Here is a 22,678-nt window from a genome sequence, read left to right as displayed (position 1 = left end):
TGCTTTATACAACCACACAATCACTCTGAATGTCAGTAAATATAGATTCTGTATGTGAGAAAGATATGTTCTGGTCTGAAATATTGTGCGTGCACAACATTGTAACTGCCACAAAGTAATCGGTTGAGCTACACCTGTCATGTCCAACCATAAATATTCTGGTATCTGGAAGTTTCAATGGTGCAGATTTCCCTTTGAGTTGCCTCCCCTCCACTATAACTCATATCATGTACCTCAAATGTCTGTTGCACAACCTCTGTTCAATAAACTTCTGCTTTAAAGGGTGTGACACCACATCAGCTCACTATTTCCCACGCCTGTGTTCCTTTTCAGCCATGTGCTTTCAATTGTTTCATGATCAATAGATTCGTTTGTGTACGTGTATTTGTGTGAGAGTGTGTGTGCGTGATACTGAAGGGCAAAATTCAGCTGTAGCACTCAATCACCTGAAAGTTACACAAAGCAGCAATGACGACCAGGGGACAATTTGTGTTCCTCTGGCCAGGATATATGGAGGAACCGTTATAAACACTTCCCACCAAATTTTCCCAGAAAAATGGGATGTGCTGATATTTCAAGTCAGTCCAATAAAAACCAAAAGCTAAGGAAATATAGTGTTCACAACAAAGAACACTCAAGCACCGACCACTCTCCCCTAAAGGCCCAACTAAATACATCTATAGAGAACTACTTCCTGCACATTTAATGCAAAACTAGAAACAGGCTGCTGGCCTCCTGTTACACTCTTCCTCATTTACTGGAATTGTCATAGTTGTGTACATGGTTTGGGTTTGGTTATGATGTTACAGACATTATGTTCTGCAGGATGGTCAGAAATTAGAGGGACAAAATAAGATAAGCAAAATAAGAAATGCATGGTGGGAATTTTATCGACAATGATTAAAACAAAATGAATTGAGTCTAATACAACAGCATAAACCCTACCTTCAGTGTTTTGTGTTTTCAGTGCGGTTTAAACCGTTTTACAGAGGTGATAACTAAACTTGATGATCATTTTGGAGGAGGTAGTTTGCTGAGCTTTTGGACAAAATAATAGAAACATTCACATGTCACAAGTTTTAGAAAGATAGACGTGCATTTAGCCTGAAGTTAGTTCAGTAAAAGTAAATACTAAATGAAATATTGGTTAAAACCTTGCTGCGCAGTTTATGTAAATAAATACACCTAGCCATCAGTGGATGGGTTGGAATATATCTAAGAATTAATCACAGTTGTGTGGAGTGTCCATAACTTTATTCGGCCAAGAGGAAGAGGGACTGAAGTCCTTCGCACTGAGGACTACTGGTGTCTGTACCGTGTTTGGAGTGTGTGTTTGCGGGTGATCCAGGTTCAACCTGATATCCGGGGGAATAATGGCCATTATAAAGGGATATTATCGTAACAAATACTTTTCAGTTAGTCTTCTTATGAAATGTGCGTGTTGGGTCCTGACAGTGCTGAACCGCAGTGGTCCAGACGTCCGTGCGTCAGCTTCAGGTCCTCTGGAGGCGTGAGACGCGCTACCGTACGTCGTCCACAAGTCAGGTCTTTAAAACCACCGGCCGGTCGATGCGTTGTTACCCTGTCGTTAACTTCCAGAGCATGAAAGCGCTGAGATGTGGGCTCACCCTTGTTCGACAGTAAGTCCATCTGACACCGATATTCAGTGTTTATGATAAACGCCGTGTGTTCACCACACAAAGGTCCGAGCGGTGGCGCACTTCGCCCCCATTAATACACACAGTCTGTGGTCCGTGGACCGGACTGTGTTTAAAGAAAGTAATAAAACACTGATTTATTCACGTGTCTGAGGAAAAGCGATAGAAAACACGCTAAACTGATTCGCGCAGCCTCTTATTACTTTAAAACCAGTTACATGACTGAAGTCTGTGGTCTCCATGTGTTTAGCTTTAGCTAGAAAGACGCTATGCTACTCTTAGCAGGTGGGACATAAGACATTACTGACAGGTGCAAAGAGTCTTGACAGGGGACAGTCTGTTTTTGAAATTCAGCCCGGGAGCTTGGTTTGGAGAGGCCTTTTATCCGATCGCACGATGGACTTATGTGGAACTGTTATTTTAACATGAATACTTTATTTGCAATATAAAAACAGTCTAATGATATACATGATATACAGTCAGTAGAGTGGAGTGTACTAAAGTAAGCTACATATGCTCACACATACTCTGCATACTCAAACACTGTTTATTTAAAAATTAAAACTACTGTGTGTGTGCGCGCGGAGAACAGAGGCAAAAAGACTGGCAAAACTCTATCCGTTCAATTTCTGCTTTATTTGGTAGCATGAAAACATGGAAAAGAAGATGCTTTGTGTGTTTCTTGCATGTGGTGTTGGTCAAATAAAAGCAATTAAGTGTGTGTCTGTGTGTCTGTGGCTTCTTTCTTAATTTACCTCGTCTTTCTTGTTTTCTTTTGACAGTTTGATGACTGTCATACGTCATACGACCGTAAGGCGTCAAAAAATGCCAAAAACAGTCAGATTTTAGTAAGACCTCAAAATGTCATAAAAAAAAGTCATACGGCCGTAAGGCGTCAAAATCGGCCAAAAAAAGTCAAAAAATTTTTTGACCTCAAAATTTCATAAAAAACGTCATAGTATAGTAAGGCGTCAAAATCGGCCAAAAAAAGTCAAAAAAAATTTAGACCTCAAAATGTCATAAAAAACGTCATAGTATTGTAAGGCGTCAAAATCGGCCAAAAAAAGTCAAAATTTTTTTTGACCTCAAAATGTCATAAAAAACGTCATAGTATTGTAAGGCGTCAAAATCGGCCAAAAAAAGTCAAAAAAAATTTTGACCTCAAAATGTCATAAAAAACGTCATAGTATTGTAAGGCGTCAAAATCGGCCAAAAAAAGTCAAAAAAAAATTTGACCTCAAAATGTCATAAAAAACGTCATAGTATAGTAAGGCGTCAAAATCGGCCAAAAAAAGTCAAAAAAATTTTTGACCTCAAAATGTCATGAAAAACGTCATAGTATAGTAAGGCGTCAAAATCGGCCAAAAAAAGTCCAAATTTTTGTTGACCTCAAAATGTCATGAAAAACGTCATAGTATTGTAAGGCGTCAAAATCGGCCAAAAAAAATGAAAAAGATTTTTTGACTTCAAAATGTCATAAAAAACGTCGTAGTATTGTAAGGCGTCAAAATCGGCCGAAAAAAGTCAAAAAAAATTTTTTTACCTCAAAATGTCATGAAAAAAGTCATAGTATTGCAAGGCGTCAAAATCGGCCAAAAAAAGTGTAAAAAAAATTTTTGACCTCAAAATGTCATAAAAAACGTCATAGTATAGTAAGGCGTCAAAATCGGCCAAAAAAAGTCTAAAAAATTTTTGACCTCAAAATGTCATAAAAAACGTCATAGTATAGTAAGGCGTCAAAATCGGCCAAAAAAAGTCCAAATTTTTGTTGACCTCAAAATGTTGTGAAAAACGTCATAGTATTGTAAGGCGTCAAAATCGGCCAAAAAAAAGTGAAAACATTTTTTGACTTCAAAATGTCATAAAAAACGTCATAGTATAGTAAGGCGTCAAAATCGGCCAAAAAAAGTCAAAAAAAATTTTGACCTCAAAATTTCATAAAAAACGTCATAGTATAGTAAGGTGTCAAAATCGGCCAAAAAAAGTAAAAAAAAATTTAGACCTCAAAATGTCATAAAAAACGTCATAGTATTGTAAGGCGTCAAAATCGGCCAAAAAAAGTAAAAAAAAATTTTGACCTCAAAATGTCATAAAAAACGTCATAGTATAGTAAGGCGTCAAAATCGGCCAAAAAATATAATAAAACATTTTTGACCTCAAAATGTCATAAAAAACGTCATAGTATTGTAAGGCGTCAAAATCGGCCAAAAAATGTCAACAAAAATTTTGACCTCAAAATGTCATAAAAAACATCATAGTATTGTAAGGCGTCAAAATCGGCCAAAAAATATCAAAAAAAATTTTGACCTCAAAATGTCATAAAAAACGTCATAGTATAGTAAGGCGTCACAATCGGCCAAAAAAAGTCAAAAAAAATTTTGACCTCAAAATGTCATAAAAAACGTCATAGTATAGTAAGGCGTCAAAATTGGCCAAAAAAAGTCAAAAATTTTTTTGACCTCAAAATGTCATGAAAAACGTCATAGTATTGTAAGGCGTCAAAATCGGCCAAAAAATATAAAAAAAAATTTTGACCTCAAAATGTCATAAAAAACGTCATAGTATAGTAAGGCGTCAAAATCGGCCAAAAAAAGTCCAAAAATTTTTGGACCTCAAAATGTCATGAAAAACGTCATAGTATAGTAAGACGTCAAAATCGGCCAAAAAATGTAAAAAAAAAATTTTGACCAGAAAATGTCATAAAAAACGTCATAGTATAGTAAGGCGTCAAAATCGGCCAAAAAAAGTCAAAAAAAAATTTGACCTCAAAATGTCATAAAAAACGTCATAGTATAGTAAGGCGTCAAAATCGGCCAAAAAAAGTGAAAAAAAATTTGACCTCAAAATGTCATGAAAAACGTCATAGTATAGTAAGGCGTCAAAATCGGCCAAAAAATATAAAAAAAAATTTTGACCTCGAAATGTCATGAAAAACGTCATAGTATAGTAAGGCGTCAAAATCGGCCAAAAAAAGTCAAAAAAATTTTTGACCTCAAAATGTCATGAAAAACGTCATAGTATAGTAAGGCGTCAAAATCGGCCAAAAAAAGTCCAAATTTTTGTTGACCTCAAAATGTCATGAAAAACTTCATAGTATTGTAAGGCGTCAAAATCGGCCAAAAAATATCAAAAAAAATTTTGACCTCAAAATGTCATAAAAAACGTCATAGTATAGTAAGGCGTCACAATCGGCCAAAAAAAGTCCAAAAATTTTTTGACCTCAAAATGTCATAAAAAACGTCATAGTATAGTAAGACGTCAAAATCGGCCAAAAAATGTAAAAAAAAATTTTGACCAGAAAATGTCATAAAAAACGTCATAGTATAGTAAGGCGTCAAAATCGGCCAAAAAATATAAAAAAAATTTTTTGACCTCAAAATGTCATAAAAAACGTCATAGTATTGTAAGGCGTCAAAATCGGCCAAAAAAAGTCCAAATTTTTTTTGACCTCAAAATGTCATAAAAAACGTCATCGTATAGTAAGGCGTCAAAATCGGCACATTTTTTTTGACCTCAAAATGTCATGAAAAACGTCATAGTATTGTAAGGCGTCAAAATCGGACAAAAAAAGTCCATATTTTTTTTTACCTCAAAATGTCATAAAAACGTCATAGTATAGTAAGGCGTCAAAATCGGCCAAAAAATATCAAAAAAAATTTTGACCTCAAAATGTCATAAAAAACGTCATAGTATAGTAAGGCGTCACAATCGGCCAAAAAAAGTCAAAAAAAATTTTGACCTCAAAATGTCATAAAAAACGTCATAGTATAGTAAGGCGTCAAAATTGGCCAAAAAAAGTCAAAAATTTTTTTGACCTCAAAATGTCATGAAAAACGTCATAGTATTGTAAGGCGTCAAAATCGGCCAAAAAATATCAAAAAAAATTTTGACCTCAAAATGTCATAAAAAACGTCATAGTATAGTAAGGCGTCAAAATCGGCCAAAAAAAGTCAAAAAAATTTTTGACCTCAAAATGTCATAAAAAACGTCATAGTATTGTAAGGCGTCAAAATCGGCCAAAAAAAGTCCATATTTTTTTTGACCTCAAAATGTCATAAAAACGTCATAGTATAGTAAGGCGTCAAAATCGGCCAAAAAATATCAAAAAAAATTTTGACCTCAAAATGTCATAAAAAACGTCATAGTATAGTAAGGCGTCACAATCGGCCAAAAAAAGTCAAAAAAAATTTTGACCTCAAAATGTCATGAAAAACGTCATAGTATTGTAAGGCGTCAAAATCGGCCAAAAAATATAAAAAAAAATTTTGACCTCAAAATGTCATAAAAAACGTCATAGTATAGTAAGGCGTCAAAATCGGCCAAAAAAAGTCAAAGAAATTTTTGACCTCAAAATGTCATAAAAAACGTCATAGTATAGTAAGGCGTCAAAATCGGCCAAAAAAAGTCAACATTTTTTTTGACCTCAAAATGTCATGAAAAACGTCATAGTATTGTAAGGCGTCAAAATCGGACAAAAAAAGTCCATATTTTTTTTACCTCAAAATGTCATGAAAAACGTCTTAGTATATTAAGGCGTCAAAATCGGCCAAAAAAAGTGATAAAAAATTTTGACCTCAAAATGTCATAAAAAACGTCATAGTATTGTAAGGCGTCAAAATCGGCCAAAAAAAGTCAAAATTTTTGTTGACCTCAAAATGTCATAAAAAACGTCATAGTATAGTAAGGCGTCAAAATCGGCCAAAAAAAGTCCAAATTTTTTTTGACCTCAAAATGTCATAAAAAACGTCATAGTATAGTAAGGCGTCAAAATCGGCCAAAAAAAGTCCAAATTTTTTTTGACCTCAAAATGTCATAAAAAACGTCATAGTATAGTAAGGCGTCAAAATCGGCCAAAAAAAGTCAAAAAAAATTTTGACCTCAAAATGTCATAAAAAACGTCATAGTATAGTAAGGCGTCAAAATCGGCCAAAAAAAGTCAAAAAAATTTTTGACCTCAAAATGTCATAAAAAACGTCATAGTATAGTAAGGCGTCAAAATCGGCCAAAAAAAGTCAAAAAAAATTTTGACCTCAAAATGTCATGAAAAACGTCATAGTATAGTAAGGTGTCAAAATCGGCCAAAAAAAGTGAAAAAAAATTTTGACCTCCAAATGTCATAAAAAACGCCATAGTATAGTAAGGCGTCAAAATCGGCCAAAAAAAGTCAAAAAAAAAATTGACCTCAAAATGTCATAAAAAACGTCATAGTATAGTAAGGCGTCAAAATCGGCCAAAAAAAGTCAAAAAATTTTTTGACCTCAAAATGTCATAAAAAACGTCATAGTATAGTAAGGCGTCAAAATCGGCCAAAAAAAAGTCAAAAAAAATTTTGACCTCCAAATGTCATAAAAAACGTCATAGTATAGTAAGGCGTCAAAATCGGCCAAAAAAAGTCAAAAAATTTTTTGACCTCAAAATGTCATAAAAAACGTCATAGTATTGTAAGGCGTCAAAATCGGCCAAAAAAAGTCAAAAAAATTTTTGACCTCAAAATGTCATAAAAAACGTCATAGTATTGTAAGGCGTCAAAATCGGCCAAAAAAAGTCAAAAAATTTTTTGACCTCAAAATGTCATGAAAAACGTCATAGTATTGTAAGGCGTCAAAATCGGCCAAAAAAAGTCAAAAAAATTTTTGACCTCAAAATGTCATGAAAAACGTCATAGTATAGTAAGGCGTCAAAATCGGCCAAAAAAAGTCAAAAATAATTTTGACCTCAAAATTTCATAAAAAACGTCATAGTATAGTAAGGTGTCAAAATCGGCCAAAAAAAGTAAAAAAAAATTTAGACCTCAAAATGTCATAAAAAACGTCATAGTATTGTAAGGCGTCAAAATCGGCCAAAAAAAGTAAAAAAAAATTTTGACCTCAAAATGTCATAAAAAACGTCATAGTATAGTAAGGCGTCAAAATCGGCCAAAAAATATAATAAAACATTTTTGACCTCAAAATGTCATAAAAAACGTCATAGTATTGTAAGGCGTCAAAATCGGCCAAAAAATGTCAACAAAAATTTTGACCTCAAAATGTCATAAAAAACGTCATAGTATTGTAAGGCGTCAAAATCGGCCAAAAAAAGTCAAAAAAAATTTTGACCTCAAAATGTCATAAAAACGTCATAGTATAGTAAGGCGTCAAAATCGGCCAAAAAATATCAAAAAAAATTTTGACCTCAAAATGTCATAAAAAACGTCATAGTATAGTAAGGCGTCACAATCGGCCAAAAAAAGTCAAAAAAAATTTTGACCTCAAAATGTCATAAAAAACGTCATAGTATAGTAAGGCGTCAAAATTGGCCAAAAAAAGTAAAAAATTTTTTTGACCTCAAAATGTCATGAAAAACGTCATAGTATTGTAAGGCGTCAAAATCGGCCAAAAAATATTAAAAAAAATTTTGACCTCAAAATGTCATAAAAAACGTCATAGTATAGTAAGGCGTCAAAATCGGCCAAAAAAAGTCAAAAAAATTTTTGACCTCAAAATGTCATAAAAAACGTCATAGTATAGTAAGGCGTCAAAATCGGCCAAAAAAAGTCAACATTTTTTTTTACCTCAAAATGTCATGAAAAACGTCATAGTATTGTAAGGCGTCAAAATCGGCCAAAAAATATCAAAAAAAATTTTGACCTCAAAATGTCATAAAAAACGTCATAGTATAGTAAGGCGTCAAAATCGGCCAAAAAAAGTCAAAAATTTTTTTGACCTCAAAATGTCATGAAAAACGTCATAGTATTGTAAGGCGTCAAAATCGGCCAAAAAATATAAAAAAAAATTTTGACCTCAAAATGTCATGAAAAACGTCATAGTATAGTAAGGCGTCAAAATCGGCCAAAAAATATTAAAAAAATTTTTGACCTCAAAATGTCACAAAAAATGTCTTAGTATAGTAAGGCGTAAAAATCGGCCAAAAAAAGTCCAAAAATTTTTGGACCTCAAAATGTCATAAAAAACGTCATAGTATTGTAAGGCGTCAAAATCGGCCAAAAAAAGTCAAAAAAAAATTTGACCTCAAAATGTCATAAAAAACGTCATAGTATAGTAAGGCGTCAAACTCAACCAAAAAATATAAAAAAAATTTTTGACCTCAAAATGTCATAAAAAACGTCTTAGTATAGTAAGGCGTAAAAATCGGCCAAAAAAAGTCAACAAATTTTTTGACCTCAAAATGTCATAAAAAACGTCATAGTATAGTAAGACGTCAAAATCGGCCAAAAAATATTAAAAAATTTTTTGACCTCAAAATGTCATAAAAAATGTCTTAGTATAGTAAGGCGTAAAAATCGGCCAAAAAAAGTCCAAAAATTTTTGGACCTCAAAATGTCATGAAAAACGTCATAGTATAGTAAGACGTCAAAATCGGCCAAAAAATGTAAAAAAAAATTTTGACCAGAAAATGTCATAAAAAACGTCATAGTATAGTAAGGCGTCAAAATCGGCCAAAAAAAGTCAAAAAAAAATTTGACCTCAAAATGTCATAAAAAACGTCATAGTATAGTAAGGCGTCAAAATCGGCCAAAAAAAGTGAAAAAAAATTTGACCTCAAAATGTCATGAAAAACGTCATAGTATAGTAAGGCGTCAAAATCGGCCAAAAAATATCAAAAAAAATTTTGACCTCGAAATGTCATGAAAAACGTCATAGTATAGTAAGGCGTCAAAATCGGCCAAAAAAAGTCAAAAAAATTTTTGACCTCAAAATGTCATGAAATACGTCATAGTATAGTAAGGCGTCAAAATCGGCCAAAAAAAGTCCAAATTTTTGTTGACCTCAAAATGTCATGAAAAACTTGATAGTATTGTAAGGCGTCAAAATCGGCCAAAAAATATCAAAAAAAATTTTGACCTCAAAATGTCATAAAAAACGTCATAGTATAGTAAGGCGTCACAATCGGCCAAAAAAAGTCCAAAAATTTTTTGACCTCAAAATGTCATAAAAAACGTCATAGTATAGTAAGACGTCAAAATCGGCCAAAAAATGTAAAAAAAATTTTTGACCAGAAAATGTCATAAAAAACGTCATAGTATAGTAAGGCGTCAAAATCGGCCAAAAAATATAAAAAAAATTTTTTGACCTCAAAATGTCATAAAAAACGTCATAGTATTGTAAGGCGTCAAAATCGGCCAAAAAAAGTCCAAATTTTTTTTGACCTCAAAATGTCATAAAAAACGTCATCGTATAGTAAGGCGTCAAAATCGGCCAAAAAAAGTCAACATTTTTTTTGACCTCAAAATGTCATGAAAAACGTCATAGTATTGTAAGGCGTCAAAATCGGCCAAAAAAAGTCCATATTTTTTTTTACCTCAAAATGTCATAAAAACGTCATAGTATAGTAAGGCGTCAAAATCGGCCAAAAAATATCAAAAAAAATTTTGACCTCAAAATGTCATAAAAAACGTCATAGTATAGTAAGGCGTCACAATCGGCCAAAAAAAGTCAAAAAAAATTTTGACCTCAAAATGTCATGAAAAACGTCATAGTATTGTAAGGCGTCAAAATCGGCCAAAAAAAGTCAAAGAAATTTTTGACCTCAAAATGTCATAAAAAACGTCATAGTATAGTAAGGCGTCAAAATCGGCCAAAAAAAGTCAACATTTTTTTTGACCTCAAAATGTCATGAAAAACGTCATAGTATTGTAAGGCGTCAAAATCGGACAAAAAAAGTCCATTTTTTTTTTTCCTCAAAATGTCATGAAAAACGTCTTAGTATAGTAAGGCGTCAAAATCGGCCAAAAAAAGTCAAAAAAATTTTGACCTCAAACTGTCATAAAAAACGTCATAGTAAAGTAAGGCGTCAAAATCGGCCAAAAAATGTCAAAATTTTTTTTGACCTCAAAATGTCATAAAAACGTCATAGTATAGTAAGGCGTCAAAATCGGCCAAAAAATATCAAAAAAAATTTTGACCTCAAAATGTCATAAAAAACGTCATAGTATAGTAAGGCGTCACAATCGGCCAAAAAAAGTCAAAAAAAATTTTGACCTCAAAATGTCATAAAAAACGTCATAGTATAGTAAGGCGTCAAAATTGGCCAAAAAAAGTCAAACATTTTTTTGACCTCAAAATGTCACAAAAAACGTCTTAGTATAGTAAGGCGTAAAAATCGGCCAAAAAAAGTCCAAAAATTTTTGGACCTCAAAATGTCATGAAAAACGTCATAGTATAGTAAGGCGTCAAAATCGGCCAAAAAAAGTCAAAAAAAATTTTGACCTCAAAATGTCATAAAAAACGTCATAGTATAGTAAGGCGTCAAAATCGGCCAAAAAAAGTCAAAAAAATTTTTGACCTCAAAATGTCATAAAAAACGTCATAGTATATTAAGGCGTCAAAATCGGCCAAAAAAAGTCAAAAAAATTTTTGACCTCAAAATGTCATAAAAAACGTCATAGTATAGTAAGGCGTCAAAATTGGCCAAAAAAAGTCAAACATTTTTTTGACCTCAAAATGTCACAAAAAATGTCTTAGTATAGTAAGGCGTAAAAATCGGCCAAAAAAAGTCCAAAAATTTTTGGACCTCAAAATGTCATGAAAAACGTCATAGTATAGTAAGACGTCAAAATCGGCCAAAAAATGTAAAAAAAAATTTTGACCAGAAAATGTCATAAAAAACGTCATAGTATAGTAAGGCGTCACAATCGGCCAAAAAAAGTCAAAAAAAATTTTGACCTCAAAATGTCATGAAAAACGTCATAGTATTGTAAGGCGTCAAAATCGGCCAAAAAATATAAAAAAAAATTTTGACCTCAAAATGTCATAAAAAACGTCATAGTATAGTAAGGCGTCAAAATCGGCCAAAAAAAGTCAAAGAAATTTTTGACCTCAAAATGTCATAAAAAACGTCATAGTATAGTAAGGCGTCAAAATCGGCCAAAAAAAGTCAACATTTTTTTTGACCTCAAAATGTCATGAAAAACGTCATAGTATTGTAAGGCGTCAAAATCGGACAAAAAAAGTCCATTTTTTTTTTTCCTCAAAATGTCATGAAAAACGTCTTAGTATAGTAAGGCGTCAAAATCGGCCAAAAAAAGTCAAAAAAATTTTGACCTCAAACTGTCATAAAAAACGTCATAGTAAAGTAAGGCGTCAAAATCGGCCAAAAAATGTCAAAATTTTTTTTGACCTCAAAATGTCATAAAAACGTCATAGTATAGTAAGGCGTCAAAATCGGCCAAAAAATATCAAAAAAAATTTTGACCTCAAAATGTCATAAAAAACGTCATAGTATAGTAAGGCGTCACAATCGGCCAAAAAAAGTCAAAAAAAATTTTGACCTCAAAATGTCATAAAAAACGTCATAGTATAGTAAGGCGTCAAAATTGGCCAAAAAAAGTCAAACATTTTTTTGACCTCAAAATGTCACAAAAAATGTCTTAGTATAGTAAGGCGTAAAAATCGGCCAAAAAAAGTCCAAAAATTTTTGGACCTCAAAATGTCATGAAAAACGTCATAGTATAGTAAGGCGTCAAAATCGGCCAAAAAAAGTCAAAAAAAATTTTGACCTCAAAATGTCATAAAAAACGTCATAGTATAGTAAGGCGTCAAAATCGGCCAAAAAAAGTCAAAAAAATTTTTGACCTCAAAATGTCATAAAAAACGTCATAGTATATTAAGGCGTCAAAATCGGCCAAAAAAAGTCAAAAAAATTTTTGACCTCAAAATGTCATAAAAAACGTCATAGTATAGTAAGGCGTCAAAATTGGCCAAAAAAAGTCAAACATTTTTTTGACCTCAAAATGTCACAAAAAATGTCTTAGTATAGTAAGGCGTAAAAATCGGCCAAAAAAAGTCCAAAAATTTTTGGACCTCAAAATGTCATGAAAAACGTCATAGTATAGTAAGACGTCAAAATCGGCCAAAAAATGTAAAAAAAAATTTTGACCAGAAAATGTCATAAAAAACGTCATAGTATAGTAAGGCGTCAAAATCGGCCAAAAAAAGTCAAAAAAAAATTTGACCTCAAAATGTCATAAAAAACGTCATAGTATAGTAAGGCGTCAAAATCGGCCAAAAAAAGTGAAAAAAAATTTGACCTCAAAATGTCATGAAAAACGTCATAGTATAGTAAGGCGTCAAAATCGGCCAAAAAATGTCAAAATTTTTTTTGACCTCAAAATGTCATAAAAAACGTCATAGTATAGTAAGGCGTCAAAATCGGCCAAAAAATATCAAAAAAAATTTTGACCTCAAACTGTCATAAAAAACGTCATAGTATAGTAAGGCGTCAAAATCGGCCAAAAAAAGTCAACATTTTTTTTGACCTCAAAATGTCATGAAAAACGTCATAGTATTGTAAGGCGTCAAAATCGGACAAAAAAAGTCCATATTTTTTTTGACCTCAAAATGTCATGAAAAACATCTTAGTATAGTAAGGCGTCAAAATCGGCCAAAAAAAGTCAAAAAAATTTTTGACCTCAAAATGTCATAAAAAACGTCATAGTATAGTAAGGCGTCAAAATCGGCCAAAAAAAGTCAAAATTTTTTATGACCTCAAAATGTCATAAAAAACGTCATAGTATAGTAAGGCGTCAAAATCGGCCAAAAAATATAAAAAAAAAATTTGACCTCAAAATGTCATAAAAAACGTCATAGTATAGTAAGGCGTCAAAATCGGCCAAAAAAAGTCAAAATTTTTTTTGACCTCAAAATGTCATAAAAAACGTCATAGTATAGTAAGGCGTCAAAATCGGCCAAAAAAAGTCAAAATTTTTTTTGACCTCAAAATGTCATGAAAAACGTCATAGTATAGTAAAGCGTCAAAATCGGCCAAAAAAAGTCCAAATTTTTTTTGACCTCAAAATGTCATGAAAAACGTCATAGTATAGTAAAGCGTCAAAATCGGCCAAAAAAAGTCTAAATTTTTTTTTACCTCAAAATGTCATGAAAAACGTCATAGTATTGTAAGGCGTCAAAATCGGCCAAAAAAAGTCCATGTTTTTTTTTACCTCAAAATGTCATAAAAAACGTCATAGTATTGTAAGGCGTCAAAATCGGCCAAAAAAAGTCAAAAATTTTTTTGACCTCAAAATGTCATGAAAAATGTTATAGTATAGTAAGGCGTCAAAATCGGCCAAAAAATATTAAAAAAAATTTTGACCTCAAAATGTCATAAAAAACGTCATAGTATAGTAAGGCGTCAAAATCGACCAAAAAATATAAAAAAATTTTTGACCTCAAAATGTCATAAAAAACGTCATAGTATAGTAAGGCGTCAAAATCGGCCAAAAAAAGTCAAAAAAAATTTTGACCTCAAAATGTCATAAAAAACGTCATAGTATAGTAAGGCGTCAAAATCAACCAAAAAATATTTTAAAAATTTTTGACCTCAAAATGTCATAAAAAACGTCTTAGTATATTAAGGCGTCAAAATCGGCCAAAAAAAGTGATAAAAAATTTTGACCTCAAAATGTCATAAAAAACGTCATAGTATTGTAAGGCGTCAAAATCGGCCAAAAAAAGTCAAAATTTTTGTTGACCTCAAAATGTCATAAAAAACGTCATAGTATAGTAAGGCGTCAAAATCGGCCAAAAAAAGTCAAAATTTTTTATGACCTCAAAATGTCATAAAAAACGTCATAGTATAGTAAGGCGTCAAAATCGGCCAAAAAATATAAAAAAAGTTTGACCTCAAAATGTCATAAAAAACGTCATAGTATAGTAAGGCGTCAAAATCGGCCAAAAAAAGTCAAAATTTTTTTTGACCTCAAAATGTCATAAAAAACGTCATAGTATTGTAAGGCGTCAAAATCGGCCAAAAAAAGTCAAAATTTTTGTTGACCTCAAAATGTCATAAAAAACGTCATAGTATAGTAAGGCGTCAAAATCGGCCAAATAAAGTCAAAAAAAAATTTGACCTCAAAATGTCATAAAAAACGTCATAGTATAGTAAGGCGTCAAAATCGGCCAAAAAAAGTCAAAAAAATTTTTGACCTCAAAATGTCATAAAAAACGTCATAGTATAGTAAGGCGTCAAAATCGGCCAAAAAAAGTCCAAATTTTTGTTGACCTCAAAATGTCATGAAAAACGTCATAGTATAGTAAGGCGTCAAAATCGGCCAAAAAAAGTCAAAAAAATTTTTGACCTCAAAATGTCATAAAAAACGTCATAGTATAGTAAGGCGTCAAAATCGGCCAAAAAAAGTCCAAATTTTTGTTGACCTCAAAATGTCATGAAAAACGTCATAGTATAGTAAGGCGTCAAAATCGGCCAAAAAAAGTCCAAATTTTTTTTGACCTCAAAATGTCATAAAAAACGTCATAGTATAGTAAGGCGTCAAAATCGGCCAAAAAAAGTCAAAAAATTTTTTGACCTCAAAATGTCATAAAAAACGTCATAGTATAGTAAGGCGTCAAAATCGGCCAAAAAAAGTCAAAAAAATTTTTGACCTCAAAATGTCATAAAAAACGTCATAGTATAGTAAGGCGTCAAAATCGGCCAAAAAAAGTCAAAAAAAATTTTGACCTCAAAATGTCATAAAAAACGTCATAGTATAGTAAGGCGTCAAACTCAACCAAAAAATATAAAAAAAATTTTTGACCTCAAAATGTCATAAAAAACGTCTTAGTATAGTAAGGCGTAAAAATCGGCCAAAAAAAGTCAACAAATTTTTTGACCTCAAAATGTCATAAAAAACGTCATAGTATAGTAAGACGTCAAAATCGGCCAAAAAATATTAAAAAATTTTTTGACCTCAAAATGTCATAAAAAATGTCTTAGTATAGTAAGGCGTAAAAATCGGCCAAAAAAAGTCCAAAAATTTTTGGACCTCAAAATGTCATGAAAAACGTCATAGTATAGTAAGACGTCAAAATCGGCCAAAAAATGTAAAAAAAAATTTTGACCAGAAAATGTCATAAAAAACGTCATAGTATAGTAAGGCGTCAAAATCGGCCAAAAAAAGTCAAAAAAAAATTTGACCTCAAAATGTCATAAAAAACGTCATAGTATAGTAAGGCGTCAAAATCGGCCAAAAAAAGTGAAAAAAAATTTGACCTCAAAATGTCATAAAAAACGTCATAGTATAGTAAGGCGTCAAAATCGGCCAAAAAATATCAAAAAAAATTTTGACCTCGAAATGTCATGAAAAACGTCATAGTATAGTAAGGCGTCAAAATCGGCCAAAAAAAGTCAAAAAAATTTTTGACCTCAAAATGTCATGAAAAACGTCATAGTATAGTAAGGCGTCAAAATCGGCCAAAAAAAGTCCAAATTTTTGTTGACCTCAAAATGTCATGAAAAACTTGATAGTATTGTAAGGCGTCAAAATCGGCCAAAAAATATCAAAAAAAATTTTGACCTCAAAATGTCATAAAAAACGTCATAGTATAGTAAGGCGTCACAATCGGCCAAAAAAAGTCCAAAAATTTTTTGACCTCAAAATGTCATAAAAAACGTCATAGTATAGTAAGACGTCAAAATCGGCCAAAAAATGTAAAAAAAATTTTTGACCAGAAAATGTCATAAAAAACGTCATAGTATAGTAAGGCGTCAAAATCGGCCAAAAAAAGTCCATATTTTTTTTGACCTCAAAATGTCATAAAAACGTCATAGTATAGTAAGGCGTCAAAATCGGCCAAAAAAAGTCAAAAAAAAATTTGACCTCAAAATGTCATAAAAAACGTCATAGTATAGTAAGGCGTCACAATCGGCCAAAAAAAGTCAAAAAAAATTTTGACCTCAAAATGTCATGAAAAACGTCATAGTATTGTAAGGCGTCAAAATCGGCCAAAAAATATAAAAAAAAATTTTGACCTCAAAATGTCATAAAAAACGTCATAGTATAGTAAGGCGTCAAAATCGGCCAAAAAAAGTCAACATTTTTTTTGACCTCAAAATGTCATGAAAAACGTCATAGTATTGTAAGGCGTCAAAATCGGACAAAAAAAGTCCATATTTTTTTTTACCTCAAAATGTCATGAAAAACGTCTTAGTATAGTAAGGCGTCAAAATCGGCCAAAAAAAGTCAAAAAAATTTTGACCTCAAACTGTCATAAAAAACGTCATAGTAAAGTAAGGCGTCAAAATCGGCCAAAAAATGTCAAAATTTTTTTTGACCTCAAAATGTCATAAAAACGTCATAGTATAGTAAGGCGTCAAAATCGGCCAAAAAATATCAAAAAAAATTTTGACCTCAAAATGTCATAAAAAACGTCATAGTATAGTAAGGCGTCACAATCGGCCAAAAAAAGTCAAAAAAAATTTTGACCTCAAAATGTCATAAAAAACGTCATAGTATAGTAAGGCGTCAAAATTGGCCAAAAAAAGTCAAACATTTTTTTGACCTCAAAATGTCACAAAAAATGTCTTAGTATAGTAAGGCGTAAAAATCGGCCAAAAAAAGTCCAAAAATTTTTGGACCTCAAAATGTCATGAAAAACGTCATAGTATAGTAAGGCGTCAAAATCGGCCAAAAAAAGTCAAAAAAAATTTTGACCTCAAAATGTCATAAAAAACGTCATAGTATAGTAAGGCGTCAAAATCGGCCAAAAAAAGTCAAAAAAATTTTTGACCTCAAAATGTCATAAAAAACGTCATAGTATATTAAGGCGTCAAAATCGGCCAAAAAAAGTCAACATTTTTTTTGACCTCAAAATGTCATAAAAAACGTCATAGTATTGTAAGGCGTCAAAATCGGACAAAAAAAGTCCATATTTTTTTTGACCTCAAAATGTCATAAAAAACATCATAGTATTGTAAGGCGTCAAAATCGGCCAAAAAAAGTCAAAAAAATTTTTGACCTCAAAATGTCATGAAAAACGTCATAGTATTGTAAGGCGTCAAAATCGGCCAAAAAAAGTCAAAAAAATTTTTGACCTCAAAATGTCATGAAAAACGTCATAGTATAGTAAGGCGTCAAAATCGGCCAAAAAAAGTCAAAAAAAATTTTGACCTCCAAATGTCATAAAAAACGTCATAGTATAGTAAGGCGTCAAAATCGGCCAAAAAAAGTCAAAAAATTTTTTGACCTCAAAATGTCATAAAAAACGTCATAGTATAGTAAGGCGTCAAAATCGGCCAAAAAAAGTCAAAAAAATTTTTGACCTCAAAATGTCATAAAAAACGTCATAGTATAGTAAGGCGTCAAAATCGGCCAAAAAAAAGTCAAAAAAAATTTTGACCTCCAAATGTCTTAAAAAACGTCATAGTATAGTAAGGCGTCAAAATCGGCCAAAAAAAGTCAAAAAATTTTTTGACCTCAAAATGTCATAAAAAACGTCATAGTATAGTAAGGCGTCAAAATCGGCCAAAAAAAGTCAAAAAAATTTTGACCTCAAAATGTCATAAAAAACGTCATAGTATAGTAAGGCGTCAAAATCGGCCAAAAAAAGTCAAAAAATTTTTGATTTTTTAAGATAAGATTAAGATTTTAATTTTTTAAGACGTCAAAATATGCCAAAAAAAAGTCATAATTTGGTAAGACCTCAAAATGTCATAAAACGTCATACCCGTAAGACGTCAAAAATGTCAAAAAACATCTTAGTATAGTAAAGCTTCAAATTCGGCTAAAAAAAGTCAGACTAAAACTTTCTACTTTTTACTGTATAATTACATGGAATGGAGTGATGGAGTGATGGAAATACACTGCAAAGTTTCTTCTATACATTAAACCACTTTTTCAGGTTTTGTGTCCACATCATCTCACCTTGCAACACAGGCCCTGTGAACAATGTTAATCATAGAGTGGTGACACTTTATAAAACTTTCTGCCTGTAGTCAGATAATCTCTCTGTATGCGATGATGTGATTGTGTTGTTCCTTTTTTTTCCCAGACTGCTAAAACAATAATGAAACGCAACAGCAGTTGTTCGGCTAAAAAAAGTCAGACTTTAGAGCGACCTCAAAATATTCCAAAAAATGTCATATTATAGTAAGGCTTCAAAATAGGCCCAAAAAAGTCATACTTTTGAATTTAACTTAAGTACTTAACATTTTAAGGCCATTGAAAATGTTAAGAACTTAAGTACTTATATTAAGTATGTGGGAGAAACACCCACTAATACATCCATTTCCTGTGTTTTGGTGAAGGGTCAACTTCGTGCTTCCTGCTGAAAGGTCTTGGACTACATATCATTGTGTACATAATATGATAATAGGTATGAAATTAAATTTATGACAGTTGAAGAGTAGACTTTTTGAGCTTCTTTAACAGATCTGTTGATGATCTTACCTGCTATACTTTGACATTGGCAAATCATTTATTTCCTGCAGTGGGGAAACGCAATATAACAAAGAAGGCCTGCTACAAGGTGGAGTATGATTCAAGGTATCTGTACCAAGAAAATCTCTCAAGCTTTCTCTGCTTTCTCTTACTTTCATTTTCCTGTTTTCCTCCGTCCAGGCCAGGCTATAGATTCACCTCTGTCTGAGACCGGGTTGCAGCAGGCTGAGGCTGCAGGTCGGTACCTGAAAGATGTCAAGTTCAGCAATGTGTTTGTCAGCGATATGCTCCGGGCCCAGCAGGTACTGTGTCATAGGTTTACACTGGAAGCAAGCTATGACCCTTTAAGATGAAAACTGAATCTAAACTTTCTACTTTTTACTGTATAATTACATGGAATGGAGTGATGGAAATACACTGCAAAGTTTCTTCTATACATTAAACCACTTTTTCAGGTTTTGTGTCACCTTAATCTCACCTTGCAACACAGGCCCTGTGAACAATGTTAATCATACAGTGGTGATTTTTCACGTGAGAAAAATAGACACTTTATAAAACTTTCTGCCTGTAGTCAGATAATCTCTCTGTATGCGATGATGTGATTGTGTTGTTCCTTTTTTTTCCAGACTGCTAAAACAATAATGAAACGCAACAGCAGTTGTTCTGGTCTACAAATGATGTCTGACCCTTTACTTAAAGAGAAAGTGAGTGACACTTCTTCAGTGTGATAAGTTCATAAGTTAATATTTATTCACTAAAATGTTTTCTTTAATCTATATTAACTTATTAATAAATAACCCGAGTTACCTGGTTAATGACTTGTTGTTTTTCAGAGCTTTGGAATAGCAGAGGGTGGACGAGTGCAGGATTTGAAAGAGATGGCCAAGGCAGCTGGTCAGTCATTTCCAGGCTTCACTCCTCCGAACGGGGAGACTCAGGAGCAGGTGAGGCTGGTGTAGTGGTTCAGAAACTCTCTCTCTGTCAAAGCCTTCATTTAATTGCTGACCTCCTCTTTGTCTGTTCCCATATGTATTTGTCTACCTTCTCTTTCTGTGCTGTCTTTCTCTTCTTGGAAGTCCACTGTTAGCTGTGACATTTTCCCAAAATTGCTTGGATTAAGATCACAGTCTGCACATGGTACCAACAGCACTGTGCCAACTCCAGAATTGTACTTATGTACTGTGGGTATAAAATTCTGCCTTAAGCTTAAGAATGTATTTTTCAGTTGTGAGTCTATGGGCGAAGATTATCTTCAAGGCGTTATGAAAATGGGGCTTTAAACTTTTTGCGCCTTACAATAATAATAAAATTAAATCTGTGTGCACATTTACATCCAGTTAGGGATGTAGTTCCAGTGCCCTGATGCAGTGTACACATAGTACCACTAGGTGGCAGAAAACACTCATCTCCTCAGTCAACCACTTTCTCTGCAGGGATGTAACATGCTATGTCACGGCCTCTTTGCATCCACATGATTGTGTGTCTCTTATGTATCTTCCAGAGCACTTGGGGGGGTTGGGCAAAGTACATGCCCTTCTACTGTCTAACAACTGCAGCATGTTCGTCACTGCCCCTGATTAAAAAGTCACCACATTATTTGTGTTAGAGGCTGTGTGGGAGGACAGTGTTGGAGGGGGGCAGGGGAAGGAGGGATGTTCTATTTCAAAGATACCTCGTCAGGCCTCATCTTTTAGATCTTGGCTTGGACGTTAACTCTGGTCCAACCCAGGACGTGACCAGCACATGATGATGATGATGCAGATATACAAAGATAGATTTGACGTAGGCACAGAGCTCCCCAATCCCTGTCAGCGAGAGGCCTCCCTCCCTGCTTTTCATAAAAACAAGTTACAAGTTGTTGTGTCAGGATAAAACTGGAGCTGGCGTGTGTGTGTGTGTGTGTGTTTGTGTGTGTGTGTGTGTGTGTGTGTGTGTGTGTGTGTGTGTGTGTGTGTGTGTGTGTGTGTGTGTGTGTGTGTGTGTGTGTGAATACAACAACCTTTACGTTTTATCCCTCAGAGTTGCATCTAATCAAGCAGGGATCAGTTTATAACATACTTTGCTCTGTTCAGGTGAAGGAACGGGTCAAAGAGTTTATGGAGAAAATGCTCCAGCACATTGGGGACGAACACTGGCATCGCAGAGGGGAGGATGAGACCTCCTTATCTGCTGTAGCAGAAACGTCTCCCGTGGAGGGGAAGCCAGACGATGGGGTCAGGGGTGTCCCAGTCCATGCTTTGGTTGTCACCCACGGAGCCTACATGTGTGTGGCAGTGCGCTACTTTGTGGAGGAGTTACATTGTTCTTTGCCTCCAGGTTCTGACAAAGCACACATGTTCTCTTTGAGTCCAAACACAGGTCTCTGTCGGTTTATACTAACCCTGAGCAAAGAAGACGACAGGTTCAAATTGTCAGAGATCCGCTGTGTGTTCGTCCACAGGGGGGACCATGTTAAACTGTAGGAACAGAGAGACAGTTAGAGACAGTGGGAGATGAAAGGGAGAAATACAGCAAAAAAAAAGGACAATAAAAAGGATAATACTTGTCCTAAACAAACATTGGACAAGCATTGGGTATTTATTTATTTTATAGTTTACCAGTATCTTTAAACAAACATTATAAAATTGATTTAATTATTTTTATTCAGGATTCCAGTTTAAAATTAACTAAACATGAAGTATATGAAGTATATAATAAACATAATGCCTATTCGTTAGTTTATACAGTCTCCTACAACTATAAATCTGTTTTATATTTAGGATTTGAATGCTGTTCCATGATTCAAGCACCTTCATTTAACCTCACATAGACAGTTTGTGTTGCACTGCGATGTCGTCATTACTTTGTTACTGTGTGGTTGTACATTACTGTAAAAGTGGGCAACTGTGTGCTCTAATGAGTTTTTGTTTCTATATTTATCCTCCGGGAGTTCATAGATTTTACGTAGGAACACAGAGCACAACTGCAACAGTGTTTACTTTTTGGAAATCAGTGACTTTTTCATTGCTGTGAATTAACACTTTGGTCAACAAGGACAAACACACACCAAGATCTCGTGTGTTGTACTGTGGGATGTGTTCACTGTTCATCTACTGCAGTTTGTCACTGCACTCTGTGTAAAATAAAATGTATTTATAGTAGCAAAACATTATTTCTTTAATACCAAACTATACAACTGAGAATGACTACTGAAATGGATTGAATGGAAAAGCATTTTACAGATTCAGTGGCTGTTGTTACCGGGGCATTTTGTATTTGAAAACATACTTGAGAAATGTAGAGTATGTTTCTTGAATAAGAAATTGTGGCTGTTGGTGTTGTGGAGGCAACAGCAGGAGAAGATGTGTTTTTCTGATAAAACTCCCTAAAAACCCACATTCAGTCTACGCTGACTCTCATTTGTTTAGTTCTTTGTGTGACGTTATCATTGATTTTAAACTCATCAAACCTAGAATGTTTTCAGTTCAGTGGGCATGGGTCTTCATTTACAGTACATTGTCTTCTGTATTTATTTGATATGCCTTCTTTTGGACATTATTTGCCCAGGCCTAATCTTTAGCACTTCTATAACCATGAAGTTGTGTCCATAAGTCACATGATTTTTGTGGTCTTTCCTTGGAAAACGATTAGTGGGTGAACAAGAGTTTGTGCAGCAATTTATTTGTTGTTCTAGTAAGTTTTCTGCAGTTCTCATAATGTTTGTGGTCAGGGACATTTTAAACGTTACAGTAAATTCTCCAGGCAACCATAAATCACCATAAACTGATTTGGAAGAAGAACAAACTTGGATAAGACACTTATCAGTATTTTAGGCTTTAATGGACTTCAGTGAAAATGTGAAGATCAGAGGAGAAGAAAACAAGAAAAC

General features: G+C 33.4%; 1 protein-coding gene across 1 annotated transcript; it reads left to right on the top strand.

Annotated features, from left to right (window-relative positions):
* Positions 1-1,283: 1,283 nt before the first annotated feature.
* Positions 1,284-22,178, top strand: tigara (TP53 induced glycolysis regulatory phosphatase a). Its single transcript, XM_041038476.1, has 6 exons — positions 1,284-1,640; positions 18,861-18,898; positions 18,991-19,112; positions 19,437-19,514; positions 19,644-19,754; positions 20,883-22,178. Exons 1-6 carry the CDS (start codon positions 1,570-1,572, stop codon positions 21,270-21,272), a joined length of 810 nt encoding a protein of 269 aa, XP_040894410.1. The 5' UTR covers positions 1,284-1,569; the 3' UTR covers positions 21,273-22,178.
* The last annotated feature ends 500 nt before the right edge of the window (positions 22,179-22,678 follow it).

The sequence above is a fragment of the Toxotes jaculatrix genome, chromosome 5 (assembly GCF_017976425.1).
Source record: "Toxotes jaculatrix isolate fToxJac2 chromosome 5, fToxJac2.pri, whole genome shotgun sequence".
NCBI classification, from domain to species: Eukaryota; Metazoa; Chordata; class Actinopteri; family Toxotidae; genus Toxotes; species Toxotes jaculatrix.
The sequence above is the reverse complement of the archived record's forward strand: the minus strand, read 5'-3'. Positions and strand labels throughout refer to the sequence as shown.

What these genes read in the sequence shown, in the direction of transcription:
- tigara (XM_041038476.1), top strand. Translation starts at nt 1,570, where the DNA reads ATGCGTTGTTACCCTGTCGTTAACTTCCAGAGCATGAAAGCGCTGAGA. An exon ending in CAAAGAAGGCCTGCTACAAG is followed by an intron (nt 18,899 to 18,990) that starts GTGGAGTATGAT and finishes TCCTCCGTCCAG; the next exon opens with GCCAGGCTATAGATTCACCT. An exon ending in ACGGGGAGACTCAGGAGCAG is followed by an intron (nt 19,755 to 20,882) that starts GTGAGGCTGGTG and finishes TGCTCTGTTCAG; the next exon opens with GTGAAGGAACGGGTCAAAGA.